Source organism: Protomyctophum bolini (assembly GCF_963924005.1).
Source record: "Protomyctophum bolini genome assembly, chromosome: 3".
NCBI lineage: Eukaryota > Metazoa > Chordata > Actinopteri > Myctophiformes > Myctophidae > Protomyctophum > Protomyctophum bolini.
Genome location: NC_137864.1, coordinates 33,076,555 through 33,099,545, shown reverse-complemented (window position 1 = coordinate 33,099,545; position 22,991 = coordinate 33,076,555). Strand labels below are relative to the sequence as shown.

General features: G+C 42.8%; 1 protein-coding gene across 2 annotated transcripts in view; it reads right to left on the bottom strand.

Moving 5' to 3' along the window:
- Positions 1–22,410: 22,410 nt before the first annotated feature.
- The window catches only part of tusc3 (tumor suppressor candidate 3), a 118,224-nt gene continuing 117,643 nt past the window's right edge, over positions 22,411–22,991 (bottom strand). For both annotated transcript variants that reach the window (XM_080759140.1, XM_080759141.1), the window contains exon 10: positions 22,411–22,590. In XM_080759140.1, coding sequence (XP_080615266.1) covers positions 22,575–22,590 — 16 coding nt within the window. In that variant the 3' untranslated portion in view covers positions 22,411–22,574. The remainder of the gene's footprint in view (positions 22,591–22,991) is intronic.

The following is a 22,991-nucleotide window of genomic DNA, read 5'->3' as shown; positions in this document are numbered from 1 at the left end:
CAAAAAAGGCGAGAAGCGCGAGACCGAGACAAGACCAAGACAAATGAGAGGCGAGACCGAGACGAGACCACAAGACAAAAAAAGGCGAGAAGCGCGAGACCGAGACAAGACCAAGACAAATGAGAGGCGAGACCGAGACGAGACCACAAGACAAAAAAAGGCGAGAAGCGCGAGACCGAGACAAGACCGAGACCACGAAAATTTAGTCTCGAGACCGGTCTCGAGACGAGACCTTTAGGTGGATCTCAATTGGCGGTGCACACACTTCTTGGGCGATACTAGGTAGAATAGGGTGGTCACTGCACTGGCACTAACGGGGGCACTGCCCTGTGTAGGTGGCAAAGGGTACACGGAATAGTGTACCCTGTGGATTGGGACACTGAGCTGGGCGGAGCCGAGTGGAGCTGGGCGGAGCCAAGCGGAGCTCAGATTTCTCGACTGGCAGCCATTGTTGTTTTCTCCGCACTGACCGCAATGTTTTTAAAAGGTCTAGAAACTACTTTTTTAGCCCACGGAATTTACTTTCAAGTTATTTTTGGGTAGTATTTAGTTGTTTAAACTTCATATGTGTGGTCAATTAATCATAAAAGATCCTATTTAAAAATATCAAACAACGATGTCGGAGAATCCGAGAACCGTGTTGTCTCGCCTTGGGGGCTTCCAGCAGAGAGACGTACCCATGTTTACCTCTCCTTTGTCGGCATAGGCCGAAGCAATTTCCCCTGTTTCTCCTACGGAACGAAATTATGACCCATGCCCGTCTATTGTGGATATTTACAGCCTACATGCAATTCGTTTCCAATTGTTTTATTTCCCCAAATGTCAAGTGCATTATAAATAACAGCTATTATATTATTGTTATTATTATTACGTCGAGTCTATGGTCGAATCTGATTTAACCTGAGTCCTGATTCCGTGCAAAGAGTTGCTGAAAGGAAGGATATAGGCTACCTGTAACCTGCATATATATAGCCTATTCACTTAATGATAAATGTTTTTACATTTGGATAGAATACAGACTATTGTCGCATCTGCTGTTTGATTTGTATTAGCAGGCACCGATCAATCACTGATCTACGCTATGAGCTTGTAGATCTTCTAAGTAAGTTCATGGTTAATTTGTGTATGCCTATACCTTTACAGCCAGCTAAGTTAGAGCTAACAGCTAGTTCGTTTTCATATAGGCTAAGTTTATTGCTATAATGACATTTAACTTTGACAATATAGGTCTACTTTTACATTTAAAACAACCACATATAGGCCTATATAGCCTACTGTAAAGTGAGTATAAACTGTTAATTCAACTGAGAGAAATTCATTAATCAGAATGCTACTCTTAATCAGTTAATCACATTTGCATTTACATGAATGAAAAGGTTAAACCAGGCCAACTCTCAGCTCCAAATGGATAGGCTACATTTATCACAATATTATTTTACTGTGTAATCTAACACAAATCTTACAAATGCTGTCACTCAGTTATTTAATTTAGGCAGAAAATATATCACTGAATAGTGTATGCAATTAATGCATTCAAAAGAGCTGAAATGTTTTATGGACCCTAGTGATTATTTAATAATAATAAAACTGTATTTGTATAGCACCTTTCATGACATGAAATGCAGCTCAAAGTGCTTTACAGAGCAATGGAGAAAAAAAGAAGAAAAGCAAGGCAACGACATTAAAAAACAAGTAGTAATGCAATGCAATACAGTGAGGACATGAATAACAAAAAATAAAAGATCAATTAAAAGCAATGTTGTAGAAGTGGGTCTTGAGCTGTGCTTTAAAAATGTCTACAGAGGCTGCCTGTCGAAGGTACAGTGGGAGTTTGTTCCATGCCGACGGCCCGTAGAAGCAAAAAGCTGCTTCCCCGTATTTTTTAGTTGCCATTTTTTTTAGGCAAAGCGAGCAGGCCAGCAGTGGAAGACCTTAGGGGGGCGGTTTGGGACATATTTAGGAAGGCAGTCATGTAGGTAGGAAGGTGCGAGACCATTGAGAGCTTTATACACAAGTAAAATCAATCCTAAAAACAACCGGAAGCCAGTGCATGTGAAGCCAAAACTGGAGTAAAATGTTCTCTCATCTTAGTTCTAGTTAAAACTCTGGCTGCTGCATTTTGGACAAGTTGTAATCTGTCAGTTGTTTTCTTAGGCAGTCCTGAAAGAAGTGCATTGCAGTATAAATCAAGCAGAGAAAAAACAAAGGCGTGGATTAGCGTTTTTGCATCGTCCAAAGACAAATAGGCTCTGATTCGTGCAATATTTCTAAGGTGAAAAAAGGCAATCTGGGTAACATGATTAATGTGTTTGTGTGTTTAAGTTGTTTCGCCATACCCATTTATTTTGCCATAAATCAGATAGCTTTAAGGTACGGCCATGACAGCAATGGTAGGAAAAAATATATATAATATTAATCATATTCGGATATTCGGTTTTCGGGGGGCCAACTGTTTCCTATATTCGGTATTCACTGCAGTTTCGGCCAAGAATTTCCCTTTCGGTGCATATTGTATGAGTACCGGTATGTAAATAGTTCAATTCAACTTTGTAAATACAAAATGTATTTATTGTTATTTTGTCTTCAGTATAAAAATGAATGAACATTGAACAAGGATACCGTATCTCAGACTCAATCATGTAAAAAATAACGTCAAAATCAAGTCATTCCAGTAGAAAATTAACACAAATACATAAATAAAAAGTACATTCATTGAACATTAAACACAAACAAATAGATTGCACTGAACTGAAAATAGATTGCACTGAACATGAACATTACACATTGCAGAGAGAGGATGAACTGGCTGTTCTCTAGAGTCTCTACTACATTTAAATGTAAACTACTACTACTACTACTACTACTCTCCCCCTCTTCTTCGGGCCAGCCTGCACATTGGGCCCTGGTGTTCCTGACCCTGCTCCAGACCCCAGTGCAGCTGTACCACTATGGTCTGGTATGGCCTCGGCTAGGCCTGGTGGTGCTGTAGGCCAGCAGTCCGGCTCCGCTCCAGAGACTTCCAGACATGGCAGTCTCACGTGGTGGTGCTGCTGTAGGCCCGCCGCTGCAGGCCACCTCCTCACCCGTCTTTGGATCCTAAGGCAGTGGAAAATGAAGGTTTCAGAACCACTGGCTTAACAGGTTATTTGTATGGCAGTAGTGCTACAACTCAGAATTCCCTTATTGTTAAAAAAAAAAGGCTTTTGTGCTTGGGTAATATGTTCTGTTGTGATCCAATGATGACTTTACAACAGGTTGCCAGGTTGTATTCTATTGCTAGTTTGATCACTTTCACCTTATAATAACATGAATTAATAAATGACTGAAAATAGCCAATCTACAAGCTCAGAAGTCACAACATGTCGCACTGCAACGTGTTGGGAGCTTGTATATCTTCTATTTTTGGTGTGGACTTTTCTAGTCCTCTGCAGTGCTTCCCAAACTTTTTCATGTCAAGGACCCCCAAAATGATACTAATTATCCTGCGTACCCCCATTAGAAAAGATATGCCAGGGACAGACCCCCCCATAAAAATGTTTTTACAGATCTAGCAGTGATTTTCAAACAGTTTCATTTCAAGGGACCCCCAGTTTGACCTGAATTAGGCTATGAACCCCCATAATGGCATTTCTATCTCTGGGACCCCAATGTATATTGTAAAATCAGAGTGTACAAATGGAACGGGGTTCAACTAAGAGATTGTACCATTTATACAATCTATCTCTGAGTAATAATAACAATAATATAATAGCGGTTATTTATAATGCACTTGACATTTGGGGAAATAAAACAATTAGAAACGAATTGCATGTAGCCTAGGCTGTACATATCTACAACGGATCATTCATATCATACAGCGGTGAATTGCTTCGGGCTACGCCGAAAAAGGGTAGTTCTCACACGGGTACATCTCGTCTGTGGCCGCCCCAATGCGAGACGACACGGTCCTCGAATTCTCCGACATGATTAATTATAATCTAATATAATGATTAATTGACCACATATATGAAGTTTAAACAACTAAATACTCCGCGAAAATAACTTGAAAGTAAATTCCGCTTAAAAACCACAACAGTAATGGCTGCCAGTGGATCTTTTTTATTTGGCTCCGTCTGTCATGAATACATTTGATAGCATAAACAACTAACTAAATACTATCCCAAAGATATTAAAATATTAAAATTCGTCGTGACAACAACGCATGTTTAGTTTTGCTGTTTTGTGGGAAATGCACCGGGGGACTAACGTGACTAACGTAGACTAACGTGACTAACGTTACTTCAAAATCTCCGACGAAAACATTTTTTATTTTCTTTATTTGGCTCTATCATGATACATTTGATAGCTTAAACAACTAAATACTATCCCAAAACATATTACAATTACCTTCCGTGACACAACAACACTTTTAAAAGAGTATAAAACTTACTAGTTTCGGACATTTTTTTCCCTGCGAGGGCTGTCTGCTGGCTGCTGGAAGAAAAGGGAAAGATCCATGGGGTTGCGCAGTACGGCTGCGCCGTGGCGATATACCCTGCATGGCTCAGGGTACATCCGAGCTGGACTTTGAAAACGGGCTCGCACGGGGGAGAATAGTGCGGTGCCCTGTGTAGTGTCAGCGCCTGTCTTTTTGTGGTCTGTGGATTGGGAAGTACTGTCGCGCACCGTTGTGACGTCACACACGCCGAAATACACCCTGTCCAGTGTCCACGCTCCGGTTTGAGATTCACCTAATAAGTCCGAGACCAAGACAAGACCAAGACAAATGAGGCGCGAGACCGAGACGAGACCACAAGACAAAAAAGGCGAGAAGCGCGAGACCGAGACAAGACCAAGACAAATGAGAGGCGAGACCGAGACGAGACCACAAGACAAAAAAAGGCGAGAAGCGCGAGACCGAGACAAGACCAAGACAAATGAGAGGCGAGACCGAGACGAGACCACAAGACAAAAAAAGGCGAGAAGCGCGAGACCGAGACAAGACCGAGACCACGAAAATTTAGTCTCGAGACCGGTCTCGAGACGAGACCTTTAGGTGGATCTCAATTGGCGGTGCACACACTTCTTGGGCGATACTAGGTAGAATAGGGTGGTCACTGCACTGGCACTAACGGGGGCACTGCCCTGTGTAGGTGGCAAAGGGTACACGGAATAGTGTACCCTGTGGATTGGGACACTGAGCTGGGCGGAGCCGAGTGGAGCTGGGCGGAGCCAAGCGGAGCTCAGATTTCTCGACTGGCAGCCATTGTTGTTTTCTCCGCACTGACCGCAATGTTTTTAAAAGGTCTAGAAACTACTTTTTTAGCCCACGGAATTTACTTTCAAGTTATTTTTGGGTAGTATTTAGTTGTTTAAACTTCATATGTGTGGTCAATTAATCATAAAAGATCCTATTTAAAAATATCAAACAACGATGTCGGAGAATCCGAGAACCGTGTTGTCTCGCCTTGGGGGCTTCCAGCAGAGAGACGTACCCATGTTTACCTCTCCTTTGTCGGCATAGGCCGAAGCAATTTCCCCTGTTTCTCCTACGGAACGAAATTATGACCCATGCCCGTCTATTGTGGATATTTACAGCCTACATGCAATTCGTTTCCAATTGTTTTATTTCCCCAAATGTCAAGTGCATTATAAATAACAGCTATTATATTATTGTTATTATTATTACGTCGAGTCTATGGTCGAATCTGATTTAACCTGAGTCCTGATTCCGTGCAAAGAGTTGCTGAAAGGAAGGATATAGGCTACCTGTAACCTGCATATATATAGCCTATTCACTTAATGATAAATGTTTTTACATTTGGATAGAATACAGACTATTGTCGCATCTGCTGTTTGATTTGTATTAGCAGGCACCGATCAATCACTGATCTACGCTATGAGCTTGTAGATCTTCTAAGTAAGTTCATGGTTAATTTGTGTATGCCTATACCTTTACAGCCAGCTAAGTTAGAGCTAACAGCTAGTTCGTTTTCATATAGGCTAAGTTTATTGCTATAATGACATTTAACTTTGACAATATAGGTCTACTTTTACATTTAAAACAACCACATATAGGCCTATATAGCCTACTGTAAAGTGAGTATAAACTGTTAATTCAACTGAGAGAAATTCATTAATCAGAATGCTACTCTTAATCAGTTAATCACATTTGCATTTACATGAATGAAAAGGTTAAACCAGGCCAACTCTCAGCTCCAAATGGATAGGCTACATTTATCACAATATTATTTTACTGTGTAATCTAACACAAATCTTACAAATGCTGTCACTCAGTTATTTAATTTAGGCAGAAAATATATCACTGAATAGTGTATGCAATTAATGCATTCAAAAGAGCTGAAATGTTTTATGGACCCTAGTGATTATTTAATAATAATAAAACTGTATTTGTATAGCACCTTTCATGACATGAAATGCAGCTCAAAGTGCTTTACAGAGCAATGGAGAAAAAAAGAAGAAAAGCAAGGCAACGACATTAAAAAACAAGTAGTAATGCAATGCAATACAGTGAGGACATGAATAACAAAAAATAAAAGATCAATTAAAAGCAATGTTGTAGAAGTGGGTCTTGAGCTGTGCTTTAAAAATGTCTACAGAGGCTGCCTGTCGAAGGTACAGTGGGAGTTTGTTCCATGCCGACGGCCCGTAGAAGCAAAAAGCTGCTTCCCCGTATTTTTTAGTTGCCATTTTTTTTAGGCAAAGCGAGCAGGCCAGCAGTGGAAGACCTTAGGGGGGCGGTTTGGGACATATTTAGGAAGGCAGTCATGTAGGTAGGAAGGTGCGAGACCATTGAGAGCTTTATACACAAGTAAAATCAATCCTAAAAACAACCGGAAGCCAGTGCATGTGAAGCCAAAACTGGAGTAAAATGTTCTCTCATCTTAGTTCTAGTTAAAACTCTGGCTGCTGCATTTTGGACAAGTTGTAATCTGTCAGTTGTTTTCTTAGGCAGTCCTGAAAGAAGTGCATTGCAGTATAAATCAAGCAGAGAAAAAACAAAGGCGTGGATTAGCGTTTTTGCATCGTCCAAAGACAAATAGGCTCTGATTCGTGCAATATTTCTAAGGTGAAAAAAGGCAATCTGGGTAACATGATTAATGTGTTTGTGTGTTTAAGTTGTTTCGCCATACCCATTTATTTTGCCATAAATCAGATAGCTTTAAGGTACGGCCATGACAGCAATGGTAGGAAAAAATATATATAATATTAATCATATTCGGATATTCGGTTTTCGGGGGGCCAACTGTTTCCTATATTCGGTATTCACTGCAGTTTCGGCCAAGAATTTCCCTTTCGGTGCATATTGTATGAGTACCGGTATGTAAATAGTTCAATTCAACTTTGTAAATACAAAATGTATTTATTGTTATTTTGTCTTCAGTATAAAAATGAATGAACATTGAACAAGGATACCGTATCTCAGACTCAATCATGTAAAAAATAACGTCAAAATCAAGTCATTCCAGTAGAAAATTAACACAAATACATAAATAAAAAGTACATTCATTGAACATTAAACACAAACAAATAGATTGCACTGAACTGAAAATAGATTGCACTGAACATGAACATTACACATTGCAGAGAGAGGATGAACTGGCTGTTCTCTAGAGTCTCTACTACATTTAAATGTAAACTACTACTACTACTACTACTACTCTCCCCCTCTTCTTCGGGCCAGCCTGCACATTGGGCCCTGGTGTTCCTGACCCTGCTCCAGACCCCAGTGCAGCTGTACCACTATGGTCTGGTATGGCCTCGGCTAGGCCTGGTGGTGCTGTAGGCCAGCAGTCCGGCTCCGCTCCAGAGACTTCCAGACATGGCAGTCTCACGTGGTGGTGCTGCTGTAGGCCCGCCGCTGCAGGCCACCTCCTCACCCGTCTTTGGATCCTAAGGCAGTGGAAAATGAAGGTTTCAGAACCACTGGCTTAACAGGTTATTTGTATGGCAGTAGTGCTACAACTCAGAATTCCCTTATTGTTAAAAAAAAAAGGCTTTTGTGCTTGGGTAATATGTTCTGTTGTGATCCAATGATGACTTTACAACAGGTTGCCAGGTTGTATTCTATTGCTAGTTTGATCACTTTCACCTTATAATAACATGAATTAATAAATGACTGAAAATAGCCAATCTACAAGCTCAGAAGTCACAACATGTCGCACTGCAACGTGTTGGGAGCTTGTATATCTTCTATTTTTGGTGTGGACTTTTCTAGTCCTCTGCAGTGCTTCCCAAACTTTTTCATGTCAAGGACCCCCAAAATGATACTAATTATCCTGCGTACCCCCATTAGAAAAGATATGCCAGGGACAGACCCCCCCATAAAAATGTTTTTACAGATCTAGCAGTGATTTTCAAACAGTTTCATTTCAAGGGACCCCCAGTTTGACCTGAATTAGGCTATGAACCCCCATAATGGCATTTCTATCTCTGGGACCCCAATGTATATTGTAAAATCAGAGTGTACAAATGGAACGGGGTTCAACTAAGAGATTGTACCATTTATACAATCTATCTCTGAGTAATAATAACAATAATATAATAGCGGTTATTTATAATGCACTTGACATTTGGGGAAATAAAACAATTAGAAACGAATTGCATGTAGCCTAGGCTGTACATATCTACAACGGATCATTCATATCATACAGCGGTGAATTGCTTCGGGCTACGCCGAAAAAGGGTAGTTCTCACACGGGTACATCTCGTCTGTGGCCGCCCCAATGCGAGACGACACGGTCCTCGAATTCTCCGACATGATTAATTATAATCTAATATAATGATTAATTGACCACATATATGAAGTTTAAACAACTAAATACTCCGCGAAAATAACTTGAAAGTAAATTCCGCTTAAAAACCACAACAGTAATGGCTGCCAGTGGATCTTTTTTATTTGGCTCCGTCTGTCATGAATACATTTGATAGCATAAACAACTAACTAAATACTATCCCAAAGATATTAAAATATTAAAATTCGTCGTGACAACAACGCATGTTTAGTTTTGCTGTTTTGTGGGAAATGCACCGGGGGACTAACGTGACTAACGTAGACTAACGTGACTAACGTTACTTCAAAATCTCCGACGAAAACATTTTTTATTTTCTTTATTTGGCTCTATCATGATACATTTGATAGCTTAAACAACTAAATACTATCCCAAAACATATTACAATTACCTTCCGTGACACAACAACACTTTTAAAAGAGTATAAAACTTACTAGTTTCGGACATTTTTTTCCCTGCGAGGGCTGTCTGCTGGCTGCTGGAAGAAAAGGGAAAGATCCATGGGGTTGCGCAGTACGGCTGCGCCGTGGCGATATACCCTGCATGGCTCAGGGTACATCCGAGCTGGACTTTGAAAACGGGCTCGCACGGGGGAGAATAGTGCGGTGCCCTGTGTAGTGTCAGCGCCTGTCTTTTTGTGGTCTGTGGATTGGGAAGTACTGTCGCGCACCGTTGTGACGTCACACACGCCGAAATACACCCTGTCCAGTGTCCACGCTCCGGTTTGAGATTCACCTCATGTCTCGAGAACTACAACACTAGTAAAATATCATATTCTTTCATCCAATACAATTATTAAAACACTGTGTTGGAAGCTCGCTTGAAATGAACCAGCGAGTAACGGGTTTATAGGCGGGGCCGGTGAACAGCAGCTGCCGTTCTAATTGGACTAAACTCAGTTACAAGTCCACTATGCCTCACAGATGGAAGCGTTGTGAGCTTGTAAATCTGCTATTTTCTAGATGCGGAAAACTTTTCTACGACGCAGCATAGTATGTTGCCTTGTCGGTGAGACTGAAGCTGACAGGCGGCTCTGGTTGAAAATAAATTTAGCGTCTCTATTATATTCATTCAGTTCATACAATACAAGCCATTATATATATACAGTATACACACACACACACACACACACACACACACACACACACACACACACACACACACACACACACACACACACACAATAGTCAACAATCACATTGCCGGAGATCTTCAGCAATTGGCCTTGTGCTTTTGATTGATCAAGTCATAATGCTACTCACGTTAGCTTTGGGTTGCTAGCTGGTGTTGTCAATAACACTGGAGCGCGCCATATTGAACTGCGCACGCACCCATGCTCGTTCTATCTGTTTCAATCGTCTTTATCCCCAATTCCTTGTCCCAGATGGCATTTCTGGTCAAAACAGACCAGTCCAGAAGTGATATGCGACAACACACACACACACACACACACACACACACACACACACACACACACACACACACACACACACACACACACACACACACACACTAGTTACACTTTTTGCTCTTTAAAATAAGGGTTGAACGGGGGAAAATGCTGCATGAATTATAAGAGTTATTAATAAATCCTGGTGTTATATTTAAGAGTGTTAATAATGTCTCACGCTAATCTGTGAATGCCCTATACGGAATATATACAGTATATGTATTTTAACATTTTTAACTCAAATATTTGCTTTTGGGGATCCAATAGGGGTCCGCGGTCAATTACATTTTGGGAGTCCTTGAGGTACATGAAAAAGTTTGAGCACCACTCATAACATAATGTTTTTTCAGAAAAATGTTAGGATTTAGAAGAGAAAATGACCAAAGCAACACAAAGCCCACCAACGAGTGGTCTGTGAAGAAGAGGCCTGCTCCAAGAAGCACGAAGAGTGACTAAGGAACTGTGGGAGAAGAGGATGCATGCCTGTTAGTACTTATTCTCAGTCAGTGGAGGGAACATATGGTGTGAGCCTGTGAGGAATGTCAGAAATGAGCTAATGAGGAGTGCACCAACCAGATCGGGGACGGTTTTTGAATAATATAATAAACATTTTGTGCTATAAAGTATAGAGGTGATGAATCAGATTTAGTTCTTCCTCCTCATCAGCGTTGACAACAAAATGACAGGTGATATGCAAATTCGTATTTGTAACACACAAAACGAACATTATTTAATAATTACTTTCTAAATTTGAATTTTTTTTTATCATTCTTACTTTGGCACTATACTATATTATGATGCCAATAGTTTACTTTTACTCAAGTAGGCTAATGTTTTACTTTTACTTAAGCAAGAAATGCTAGTACCACCACTGGTGAAAGGTTTCTACCAGCGAGGACACAAAACCCAGCTGTCTCCGTTGCAGAGGCCTCAGGGGTTGCTAAGGAAGCATCTCCCAGGAAACGGGAGGATGGCAGTGTTTCAGGGAGTTCAGACATGTTTCTAAAGGCGGAGGAGAGAAGAAGAAGGAAACGGGAGGATGGCAGTGTTTCAGGGAGTTCAGACATGTTTCTAAAGGAAACGGGAGGATGGCAGTGTTTCAGGGAGTTCAGACATGTTTCTAAAGGAAACGGGAGGATGGCAGTGTTTCAGGGAGTTCAGACATGTTTCTAAAGGAAACGGGAGGATGGCAGTGTTTCAGGGAGTTCAGACATGTTTCTAAAGGAAACGGGAGGATGGCAGTGTTTCAGGGAGTTCAGACATGTTTCTAAAGGAAACGGGAGGATGGCAGTGTTTCAGGGAGTTCAGACATTTTCTAAAGGAAACGGGAGGATGGCAGTGTTTCAGGGAGTTCAGACATGTTTCTAAAGGAAACGGGAGGATGGCAGTGTTTCAGGGAGTTCAGACATGTTTCTAAAGGAAACGGGAGGATGGCAGTGTTTCAGGGAGTTCAGACATGTTTCTAAAGGAAAACGGGAGGATGGCAGTGTTTCAGGGAGTTCAGACATGTTTCTAAAGGCGGAGGAGAGAAGAAGAAGGAAACGGGAGGATGGCAGTGTTTCAGGGAGTTCAGACATGTTTCTAAAGGAAACGGGAGGATGGCAGTGTTTCAGGGAGTTCAGACATGTTTCTAAAGGAAACGGGAGGATGGCAGTGTTTCAGGGAGTTCAGACATGTTTCTAAAGGAAACGGGAGGATGGCAGTGTTTCAGGGAGTTCAGACATGTTTCTAAAGGAAACGGGAGGATGGCAGTGTTTCAGGGAGTTCAGACATGTTTCTAAAGGAAACGGGAGGATGGCAGTGTTTCAGGGAGTTCAGACATGTTTCTAAACGGGAGGATGGCAGTGTTTCAGGGAGTTCAGACATGTTTCTAAAGGCGGAGGAGAGAAGAAGAAGGAAACGGGAGGATGGCAGTGTTTCAGGGAGTTCAGACATGTTTCTAAAGGCGGAGGAGAGAAGAAGAAGGAAACGGGAGGATGGCAGTGTTTCAGGGAGTTCAGACATGTTTCTAAAGGCGGAGGAGAGAAGAAGAGGCGGCGTGGAGCAGCCTACGGACCCTGCATCTCCCCCCCTTAGGCTTTACTCTGCTTTGCCTCTCCTTGTTGTGCATTTGGGTCACACCACAAGTAAATTGGCCCTATGGGAGCCAACCCAGGGCAAAGCCAGTAGGGGAAAGAAGCATGTAGAGTAGACGGAAATGAACCAGGCCTTCAACCCCCCCCCCCCTCACTCACACACAATGGCAACGGCGTTACATAACAACAACCTTAGCATCATATCTTCTTATGCAACACGAAACACAAAAACACAAAAGTCCTTCATTCTCGAAAAAGGCTTTGACTGTAAATCCACCACTAAATCTGTTTCTTCTCCTCCTTCAGACGCTTTCCGCGTTTGTTTGTGAGTTAAATCCATGTTAAATCTGTTAATTTAGCTCCTCAGTCTACCCATAGATGGGTAACTCGCGCAGAAAGTTTTAAACACCAGTTCTCTTTTCTCATTGGACATAATTTTTCCCCAGCGATGGGATACAGGCAAGACGCTAACGTCATCAAAGGTCAGCTAGAGTACTGTGGCACTTGAATGAAACGCCCAGCAGGGCAAACTCGAAATCTGATTGGCTAAGGAACCTGTCAATCTCTATATCGCTCCCATTCAATTCAACAGCCTGCAGGCCTCACGGTGGAGATTTTTACCCGGAGACAACACAAGGAAAAAAAACAAGCGCTGTTGTACCTGCACAGAATGGAAGCGTCCAGCCTGTCTGAATGAGAGACAGTGCAATGATGGCAGCAAAATAAATACAATATATTTTCGAAAAATAAATATTTATAAAATATAAATTTCTGCGTCAGGCAAGTGCAGGGCCGGCAGAGAAGGCAGAGAAGGCCTTGCTGGCCCTGACGACACACCACTGGTTGGATAGGAAATTGTGGAGGGCAGCGATCCAGGAATCCCGAGTTGGTTTTGGCTAGACCTCACTCTCGCAGCAACTAATGTCGGCTGCAGGAAACCTCATACTGTAAGTCCAAAACAGTTTTGCGGGATTCAAATGTTCAGCGCTTCCTGTATGATGGAAGCATTTGGAATCATTCGCAAATTAACTCCCTACTTGATCATACTACAACGTCAACAAAAACAGGTGAATACTACAACGTCAACAAAAACAGGTGAATACTACAACGTCAACAAAAACAGGTGAATACTACAACGTCAACAAAAACAGGTGAATACCACAACGTCAACAAAAACAGATGAATACTACAACGTCAACAAAAACAGATGAATAGGCTACTACAACGTCAACCAAAACAGGTGAATACTACAACGTCAACAAAAACAGGTGAATACTACAACGTCAACAAAAACAGATGAATACTACAACGTCAACAAAAACAGATGAATACTACAACGTCAACAAAAACAGATGAATACTACAACGTCAACAAAAACAGATGAATACTACAACGTCAACAAAAACAGATGAATACTACAACGTCAACAAAAACAGATGAATACTACAACGTCAACAAAAACAGATGAATACTACAACGTCAACAAAAACAGATGAATACTACAACGTCAACAAAAACAGGTGAATACTACAACGTCACACAAAAGCATCCAAAATATCTGTACAAGCTCGAACGGAGCTTGTCGATCTGTTCTTTTTTAATTTGAATCTAGAAAAGTAAAGGTTTCTGACATGAGGACCCCCCCCATACACACACACCATGCTCACAGTCAGCTCTGAGTGGTCAGACCAGTTACCATGGCGATGGCAGCTTGTCTTGACATTGTCCTGGCATCACTCAATAGGAAGTATCGATTTGACTGTGGCTCTTCAAGTGTCCCTCTATCTGTCTGTCTGTCTGTCTGTGAGTGCATATTGGTCGTATAGTAAAATCCATAAAGGGTTGCCCTGAGCGCAGCCATAGCCGAGGTGTGTGCGAGGTGTGTGCTTAACACCTCAGTATTGATTGCCTACACCTGGCCTACAGGGCACTGCTCCATGGATTCGTCTATAGGTTAGCGTTATCAGACACAAGTTCAACTTGTTTTGTAAAAAGGAAAAACTGTTACAGAACTTTGTAACTAATGTTTATAAGTAAGTATTTTTTTTCTCCATACGGTATACTAACTGGTACATGAGATGATTGTCATGCTTTTAGTTAGTGTCTGTTTTTCATCAGAGATGAAATATTGCTCCTCAGAATGAGTTTTGTGGGAAGCAGCCTTAATGCGATGTGTGATGCAGTACTTCTGCAGATCACACCTGGCAAGCTGTCAAGCTACGGTGTTATCCTCAAACTACCATTTCTCTTATCCTTCATTTAAAACCCTGTCCTCACTCCATCTCTCTCTCTCTCCCAATGAAGTCTGAACTAAGGCAACTATGATTGCTCCAAATCTTGATGATTACGTTCGGAAACAAAAGCGGAAAGCTACACTGAGTACCCGGCTCGCAGCAATCATTGTGACATTGTGACATTGTGTCAGGTTGACTTTGCCAAAATGAGTTTCCTTGAATATATGCCATGGGAGAGTATAGGTATCGCAGGAGGTTTGGTGTTTCTTAGCTCCTGATATTGTAAAGAGGAGGTGACTAAAAAGAACAAATACCGAAGCCTGGGATGTGTCACCGGCCCGCAGCAATTATCATGACATTGTGTCAAGTTGACTTTGCCAAAATGAGTTTCTTTGAAAGTTGACAGCTGTCGTCCCCTTGTCTTTAAGGCCCCGCGTCCTGGCACTAATAATTTATTCTCCTCCAAATAATTTTAGCGGAGTAAAGTACAATATTCACCTCTGAGTTGCAATGTAGTAGAATTAAGAATATAAAAACTTGGAAATACCTCAAAATGATATTGTACCTAAATACAGTACTTGGGTAGGTAAATGTACTTAGTCACTATAGAGCACCGAAGTCTAACGCCACTTTCAGTAGAGGGCGCCAATAAACAGGTTCATGTATTGTTTTTATTTGCATTGTAATCTCCATAGGGGGATTTTAGGTTGCTTCATATAAGAACTGTGTTTGAAGAATAAACCGACCACCCCGGCCTTTCTGTCAGGGGAGTGGCTGTGCATCATTAATGATGTCCATTCATATTTGATACAGCCAGTTTCTGGAGAAATATGAATTAACGTGGCCGCAAAAGCCTTGAAACTACATATGAAGGCAATGTCGCTGTCAACACATTGCGTTCCTGAGATTCCTCGTTGACGTAAGCTCAGCTGGTGGTGACTCGACGAAACATTAAATATCAATAAAATAAAAATAAACGTAATTAACATTCAGTTTCTGTTGTGCGACGGGCAGATGCAGCCACCCGCCTACCTGGAAATGTAGTCTCTGGGTTGTTTGACTCGTTTCTAATGCTTATTGTGTTAATTTTAGGGTGAATTTGTATATTTGACTTCCATTGGAAATGCATTGGGGCAAGATGTAAACAAACCCTTTGTATACATCTAGCATGCATCAATGTTGTATATGCTAGATCGAAAGGTGTGAGTCAGGCCTTAGGCCTCACTCACAGCTTCGCAGCTATACAACTATCTGTTGTGACCGTGTGAGTGAAGCCATAGGCCTGACTCACACCTTTACAACAGACTGATGTATGCTTGTTATATGACACTGCAAGATCTCAATTCATTTCCAAAGGGAGTCACATGGTTTGACACAACATTTTTGTTGTATGAGGGGTCGAAACACAGCCGGAAGCCGTAAAAGCACAAATGTTGTGTCAAACCTGCATGTGACTTCCATTGGAAATGCATTGGGGCATTGTAAACAAACCCTTTCATACATCTAGCATGCATTAATGTTGTATGCTAGATGCGAAGGTGTGAGCGAGAGAGAGAGAGAGAGAGAGAGAGAGAGAGAGAGAGAGAGAGAGAGCATGTTTCTGTGCACATAATTGCACTCTGCATACTTCAAGACCGTGTTTGTATTTAAACGCTACAGACTGTCTTCATTTGTATGATAGAGTAAGAGACAGATGACAGGAAGAGAGTAAATTAATGATGATGAGACTCAATGAGCTGTCAACTCTGAAAAATCTCTGTTTGCATCTCTCTCAATATACCCAAATATGGAGTACCATAACGGATTGATGTCTGTGACCGACTAGTCACCACCCAGGGCAAGGAAGGACACAACACAGGGCAGAATTCTTAAGTAGACTGTTTTATTCCTCCATGTGCAAGGAATAACACAACATATGACATTTAACACAGGAGAGGCGATAGCTCTCCACTGTCCGGACAGAGGCTCTCTCGAGTGTTTGTGGAGATGACTGATATATCCTGTTGTGCCTTGATCAAGTCCATGCACAACAGGTGCACAGCCACACCCAGCTCCGAGTCCAGTTCTAGTTTGACTCAGGCCAGGTGTGACTGCTTAAACCAGTCATCCTCCATCTCACAATGTCAGACTGATTCTCCGAAATACTATAGACGAATATCAGTTTAAGTCCACACTCATTATCCATAATGTATAAATGATGGATAAGGGGTCAGGACAACGAGGCCTTTTGGTGGACGGGTCAGAATAAAATTTGGACTTAAACTGTTATTCATCTATAGTATACTCACAGTGATGTCATTATAGTAGTGATGTCATATATGACTGACGTCATCATAGAGTATGATCTACGTCATCAATATGACAGGGATTAAATATGGATATTAGATCCTGTCTTGTTTAATCGTGCAGCACCACAGCTGTCAGATTGCTACAGCAGAGTTAAGAGATTTCAGAGACAAAAACAAGCAATTGGTGTGACTGAATTACAATATCAAAGGCTGTTCCGCATCAACCGACTAATCTTCCCCAGCACATTTTGTATTTGCATCTATATACTTTTTCCCCAGAGTTCTTTGTCGTGTCTTTCAACGTACACTTGACTGGGGACATGTTTTGGAGCCGGGGTTGACCGGATTAAGGAACTTTATACTTGTCTGCAAGATGTCCGAGAGCTATGCCCGCTCACTGCTGCATGTTTCGGTGGCACAGATCTGCCAGGCTATGGGCTGGGATGCCGTGCAGCTGAGCGCGTGCGACCTTCTGTCGGATGTCCTGCAGCGATACATCCATCGCCTGGCCAGGGCCTGCCATCAATACGCTGAGCATCGGCACCACGGGCCACAGGCGGACCCAGTGCTGGACGATGTTGGCCAGGCCTTCAAACTGCTAGGGGTGCGTTTGAATGAACTGGAGGACTACGTCCACACCATGGAGCCTGTGGCATTTGGCCATCGAATTCCACTTTTCCCTGTCAGCAAAAACAACAACCTGCAATTTCCAGAGCCTGTGGAAGTAGATGGGAGAAAGGACTACATTCCTGATTATATGCCACCTCTTGTGTTACCAGAAGAAGAGGAAGAAGGGGTTCTATCTGACATGGGCACCTTAGCTCAAGCTATGCATGTGCCACTAGAAGATGACGAGGAAAGGGAGGAAGACGAGGCTCTCGAAGATGAGAACCACCCACTGAAGTGGCACCCTGATAGCCCTGATTCAACTATGGGTAGGATGCCCACTTCCAAGAGATCACGCCTGGATACTAGCCTCAGCCCAGAATGGGAGGGTGAGCACAGGGAGACACACTCACTGAGCAGCCTAGATTCTCCAGTTAGCCTTCGCACCCTTTCCCCTGAAACATCATCAACTCCAGCAGTACCTACACATTCTGAGCTCAAGTCCAATGGCACCATCACAAGAAAGCCCAAGGTCTCCACCCGCAGCAGACTAAGGACTAAATCCCAGAAAGAGGTCAATGATCCACCTATCGATGCTGGCTCTGACTCTCTGACATCTTCAAAAAAGAGGAAAAAACCAGTGGTCAGAACTAAGAGTCCTAAAAGCCACAAGAGGCCAAAGTTGGACAATGCCAAAGCATCTCAGCCCCAGGGCAAGGAGAACATCCACATGTGTTCAAGTATGGATGGTGAAGAGTTACCTAAGACTCAACTTGAATGTGACGACCCTGCCATGGATGACTCTATTGATGCTGTGATTGCCAGAGTATGTTTTGAGCAGAAGCCAGACCTGTTTGGTTTCTCCTCAGGCTCAGAGTCTGAGACTAACAGGGTCATCAGACCAAGAAGGCCCCCTACGCCCTACGCACACCCACAAAAACAAGGAGAGTCTTCAGGATCAGCTCCACCAATCACTCCTGAACCCCTTCCGAAGGCAGATGAGGAGAACAGGACCGTTCCATCAGCAGACATAAAGATGAAGCCAAAGATCAAAACAAAAAGGAAGGCCAAGGATGAGGCCGAATACAAAGGCCAGGACAAGGGCAAGCTCAAAGAAAAGAACAAGCATGAGAGCAGGGACAAGAGCAAGGACTTCACCAAGGAGAGCAAAATACCCTGGAAGGAGTTTGCCAGTAAGGATGAGGAGCATTTCAGTCAGAAGGACTTTGTCGGGCCTGAAGGGTCTGTGAAGGTGAAGTCCAAAGATGCTGATGGGTCCAGGAAGGAGAAACACAAACACAAGAAGAAAGATAGAGAGCGAAGTAAAAAGCACAGAGAGAAACGAGACAAGAGTAAAAACAAGAGGAATGATGACAGGCCAAAAGTGTCTTCCCTCACTCCATTAAATCTGGACAATGTTCCGCCTCTCTTCAACCCCTCCGGCAGTGAGGATGAGGAATATCAGCATGACTTTGTTGGGTCTGTGAAGGCCAAAGATGCTTATCGGTCCAGGAAAGAGAAACACAAACACGATAAAGAGCGCAGTAAAAGGCATAAAGAGAAACGACACAGGAGTAGAGACAAGAGAAAACATAAAGAGCGAAGCAAAAGAGACAAAGAGAAACAGGACAGGAGTAAACTCACTTCATTCAGCCTGGGCAATGTCACACCCCTCTCCAGCCCTTCCACCTGCTCACAAGTCCCCTCCATACTGCCTCCAATACTCCAGGACAAGGAAGTTAAGATCAAGGAGAAGGGAATGAGGAAAGACAAAGACAGGAAAGAGAAGAAGAAGAAGAAGGAAAGGGAGAAGGAAAAGCAGAGGGAGGAGAATGAGGAAAAGGGGCCAAGAAGAGACAAAGGAAAAGACAAGGCCAAGAAGGAGAAAGACAATAAGGAGAAGGGAAAGGATGAGGACAAGGAGAAAAGGGAGACAAAGGAGAAAAAGGGACAAGAGAAGGCCAAGGAGATAGATAAAGGAAAAGAGAAAAAAGAGAAAGTAAGGGACAAGGAGAACGAGAAAAGGGGACAAGAGACAACCAAGGAGAAGATAAAGGACAAGGACAAAAAGGTACAAGAGAAGGCCATGAAGGATGAGAAGGAGAAGGAAAAGGTGAAACTTGTGACAACAGAGAAAAAGGGTCAAGAAAAGGTGAAGGAAAAAGAAAAGGATTATAAGGAGGAGAAAGAGGGGAAAGAGACGGCAAATGCGAAGAAGGAAATGGACATCAGGGTGAAGGAGAAAAGGGGGCAAGAGAAGGCCAAGGAGGAGAAAGAAAAGGACAAAGAGAACAAGAAAAAGGGGCAAGAGACAACCAAGGAGAAGATAAAGGACAAGGCGAAGATGGAGAAGGACAGTAAGGAGAAGGAAAAGGACAAGGGCAGTATTGCGACAAAGGAGGCAAAGGGGCAAGAGAAGGCCACAAATAAAAATGACAATAAGGAGAAGGAAAAGGATGAGGAGAAAAGGGATATGGGGGAGAAGAAGGCCAAGGAGAAAAAGGAAATGGACAATAAGGTGAAGGAGAAAAAAGGGAAAGAGAAGGCCAACAAGGAGAAGGAGACGGACAAGGAGAGTGAGACAAAGGGGCAGGAGAAGATGAATGATAAGGTGAAAGAAAAGAGGAAAAGAGAGAGGGGAGAAGATATCAAAAAAGAGAATGAAGAAAATATTTCCTTAAAAAAAGTTAAATTGGACACCCCAGTGGCTGTCCTGTCCCCAGTCAATCCCAGTCTGACCCTCAGCGTGGTAGCTGGACTTGACACATTTTTTATTAGCAATGTGGTCCCAAACTTGGAGCCCAAAACACCACCGTTGCCTAAGACCTCTGAGTCAGAATCTGGCCCTGGAAAGCGCCCCCTGACACCGCCGCGAGCCCCATCTCTCAGTCCACCCGTCCCCTCTCTGGCACCGCCTGCATCGCCACTTCCCCCTTCTGCTTCCCCCCCACCCATGCTTCCTCCAACCTCTCTACTGTCCACTCCAGGCACCTTGGAAACACCAATAGAAGATGAGGCCCTCGGTACCGATGAGGTGACCATGGAAATGCCCATATGCACCGGTGTAGATGAGGCCGCTGTAGATCAGGCCATCAGTATGGGAGAAACAGTGGAAACACCAGCATGCACCGCTGTGGTCCCAGATACATGGGGAAACGAGACCTGGGCCTGTCCTGGCTGCAACCAGCCCGATGACGGCAGCTTGATGATAGGTTGTGATGTCTGTGATGACTGGTACCATTTGCCTTGTGTTGGAATTCTGACAGCTCCACCAGACAATGAGCAGTGGTTCTGTGTTAAATGTACCGTCAAGAAGAAACACAAAAGACACAGAAAACGGCAACGCTAAGTGCATAGACACTTAAGCACATTTTGGATGTTTCTTTCTTGTTTTTCTTGTTCTTTGGTCGGGTGGGGTTTACTCAAGCCTTCTTGAGGAATACTCATATCACTGCAAATGAGACCTGTTTAAATCTAAATAGCAATGCAAGGTGCAAGGTTTTTAACTTGACCAATCTTTACGTTGTGGCATTGTAGGCGGCTGAGCCTTCTAGAAGATCAAGGGTCTATCTATCTATCTATAAATGCATCAAGTCTCTGTACGTCTGTGTGTAATCCACATAACTCGAGAACCGTTCACCCCACCGACTTCAAATTCGACACGCATGTTCCACACTACCACAGGGGGTGCAGTGGCCGGTGTTCTGACATCATTCTGACATCTGCATATACTCCATAATTGGGCATGCCTGACAAAGAACTCCATATATGGGCATAAAAGAGACAGAGACATAATATCTGGGTGGGGCATGCATTTGCAACTTGCATCGTTCCAAGTAGGCCGCTCTAGTCCACATTAACGGCAGAGAGACAGACAGGCTATAGGAACTACCCTGATGGTGTCATAGTACTGACATCACAGATTGGCCTGTTCATATTTTGGCAAGGCCGATACAGAACTCCATTTATGGACATGAAAGGCAGACAGACAGTCTTCCATGTAGATCTCGGACTTCATGTGTCCTGTTATGATGTAGCAAAGGTAATAGTAGCATGCACATCCACTCTGGCCCAGGTGCTGGACAAATGTATGATGTAGGTCATCTCCATATTTGAGCAAGGTCTTTCACTGTCTTTCATATAACAACAAAAAACATCAACATGTACAGACGGAGCCACATACAATGTGGCAAATGTTACGTCCCAACAAAAATATGCCCTGCATTTGAATATTTTTTAAGTGTCCGAGTTTGGAAGTGCTTGTTTTCAATAACACAACATTTTGCTGCCTCCTGCATTATGTGACATTTAGAAACGGTGGTACGCAGGTCAGTTGAGTGATTTCCAACGAGTGCTTCCAAACTCCAACACTCCATGCTGCTCAATGTTTTGCCACTCTGTCTAGATGAGGGGGGCGTGTCCCGATGGGAAAATCATGCATGTGCAATTGCATACTCGCTATATAAACTGAAGGCTTTCTATGCGTAATGGAGGCCATCGTTCTCACGATAACAGAAATCTAAATATCTTTTGAAAAAAAAAAATCTGTTTTGGTAATTTATCATGAACATTAGTGAGTACCAATTATATGAAGATAGGTTGAAAAGTGGGCTACTCACACTCTGAGCTGGCAGTGGCGGTATCAAAAACAGAACCTTTTGTAGTTCTGTAGAAAGCACACCAACACAATCACAATAATATTTTGGTGTCAGGAAATATAATGTATTGTGTGTCCATGAGGGATGATGATGGGCTGCGAAAGGCAGCTAGACACGGAAATAAAATCATGCACACGTGCACGCACACACACACACACACACACACACACACACACACACACACACACACACACACACACACACACACACACACACACACACACACACACACACAACTCTGTGGGCAGAAATCAACAGTACTGTTCAAAATCAGGACTTTATTCGCACTCGTGACAGAATAATTTATTACATATTCAGATTGCAAAGGTGATAACCCAACTCAGTAGTTTGTAAAAAGACCATGCACTCTAGACTATAAGTTCAACTACAGTACAGTACAGTATGCCATCATGCTTGTTCCTCCTCCAGTATCGTGCGCTCAGCTCTCTCCAACCATCTCTTCTGGAGTGTTTATTTAATAAGGAAGCTGAAAAAGAGACACACAGAAAGAGCTTGTTCAAGTATGGCTGTCACAATCAGGTGTTTTTTTCATATAAATCTCTGCTGTCGTGCAGAAACCAGCTGTGTCCAAAATATTTACTTTTCAGGATGGACTGCCAGGGCAGCCAGTTTCCATAATACTTCCAAATTGGTTGGTTGGTCACTGACTTAATAATAATAATAATCACACACACACACACACACACACACACACACACACACACACACACACACACACACACACACACACACACACACACACACACACACACACACTTCTTGCAACACTTAAAAACATCACGTCTCCTGTAACCCAGCATGCCTTGCAGTGTGTTGACGTGCGTGTCTGCACATGATCGGCCGTAGCAATCAGAAGGAGGAAACATG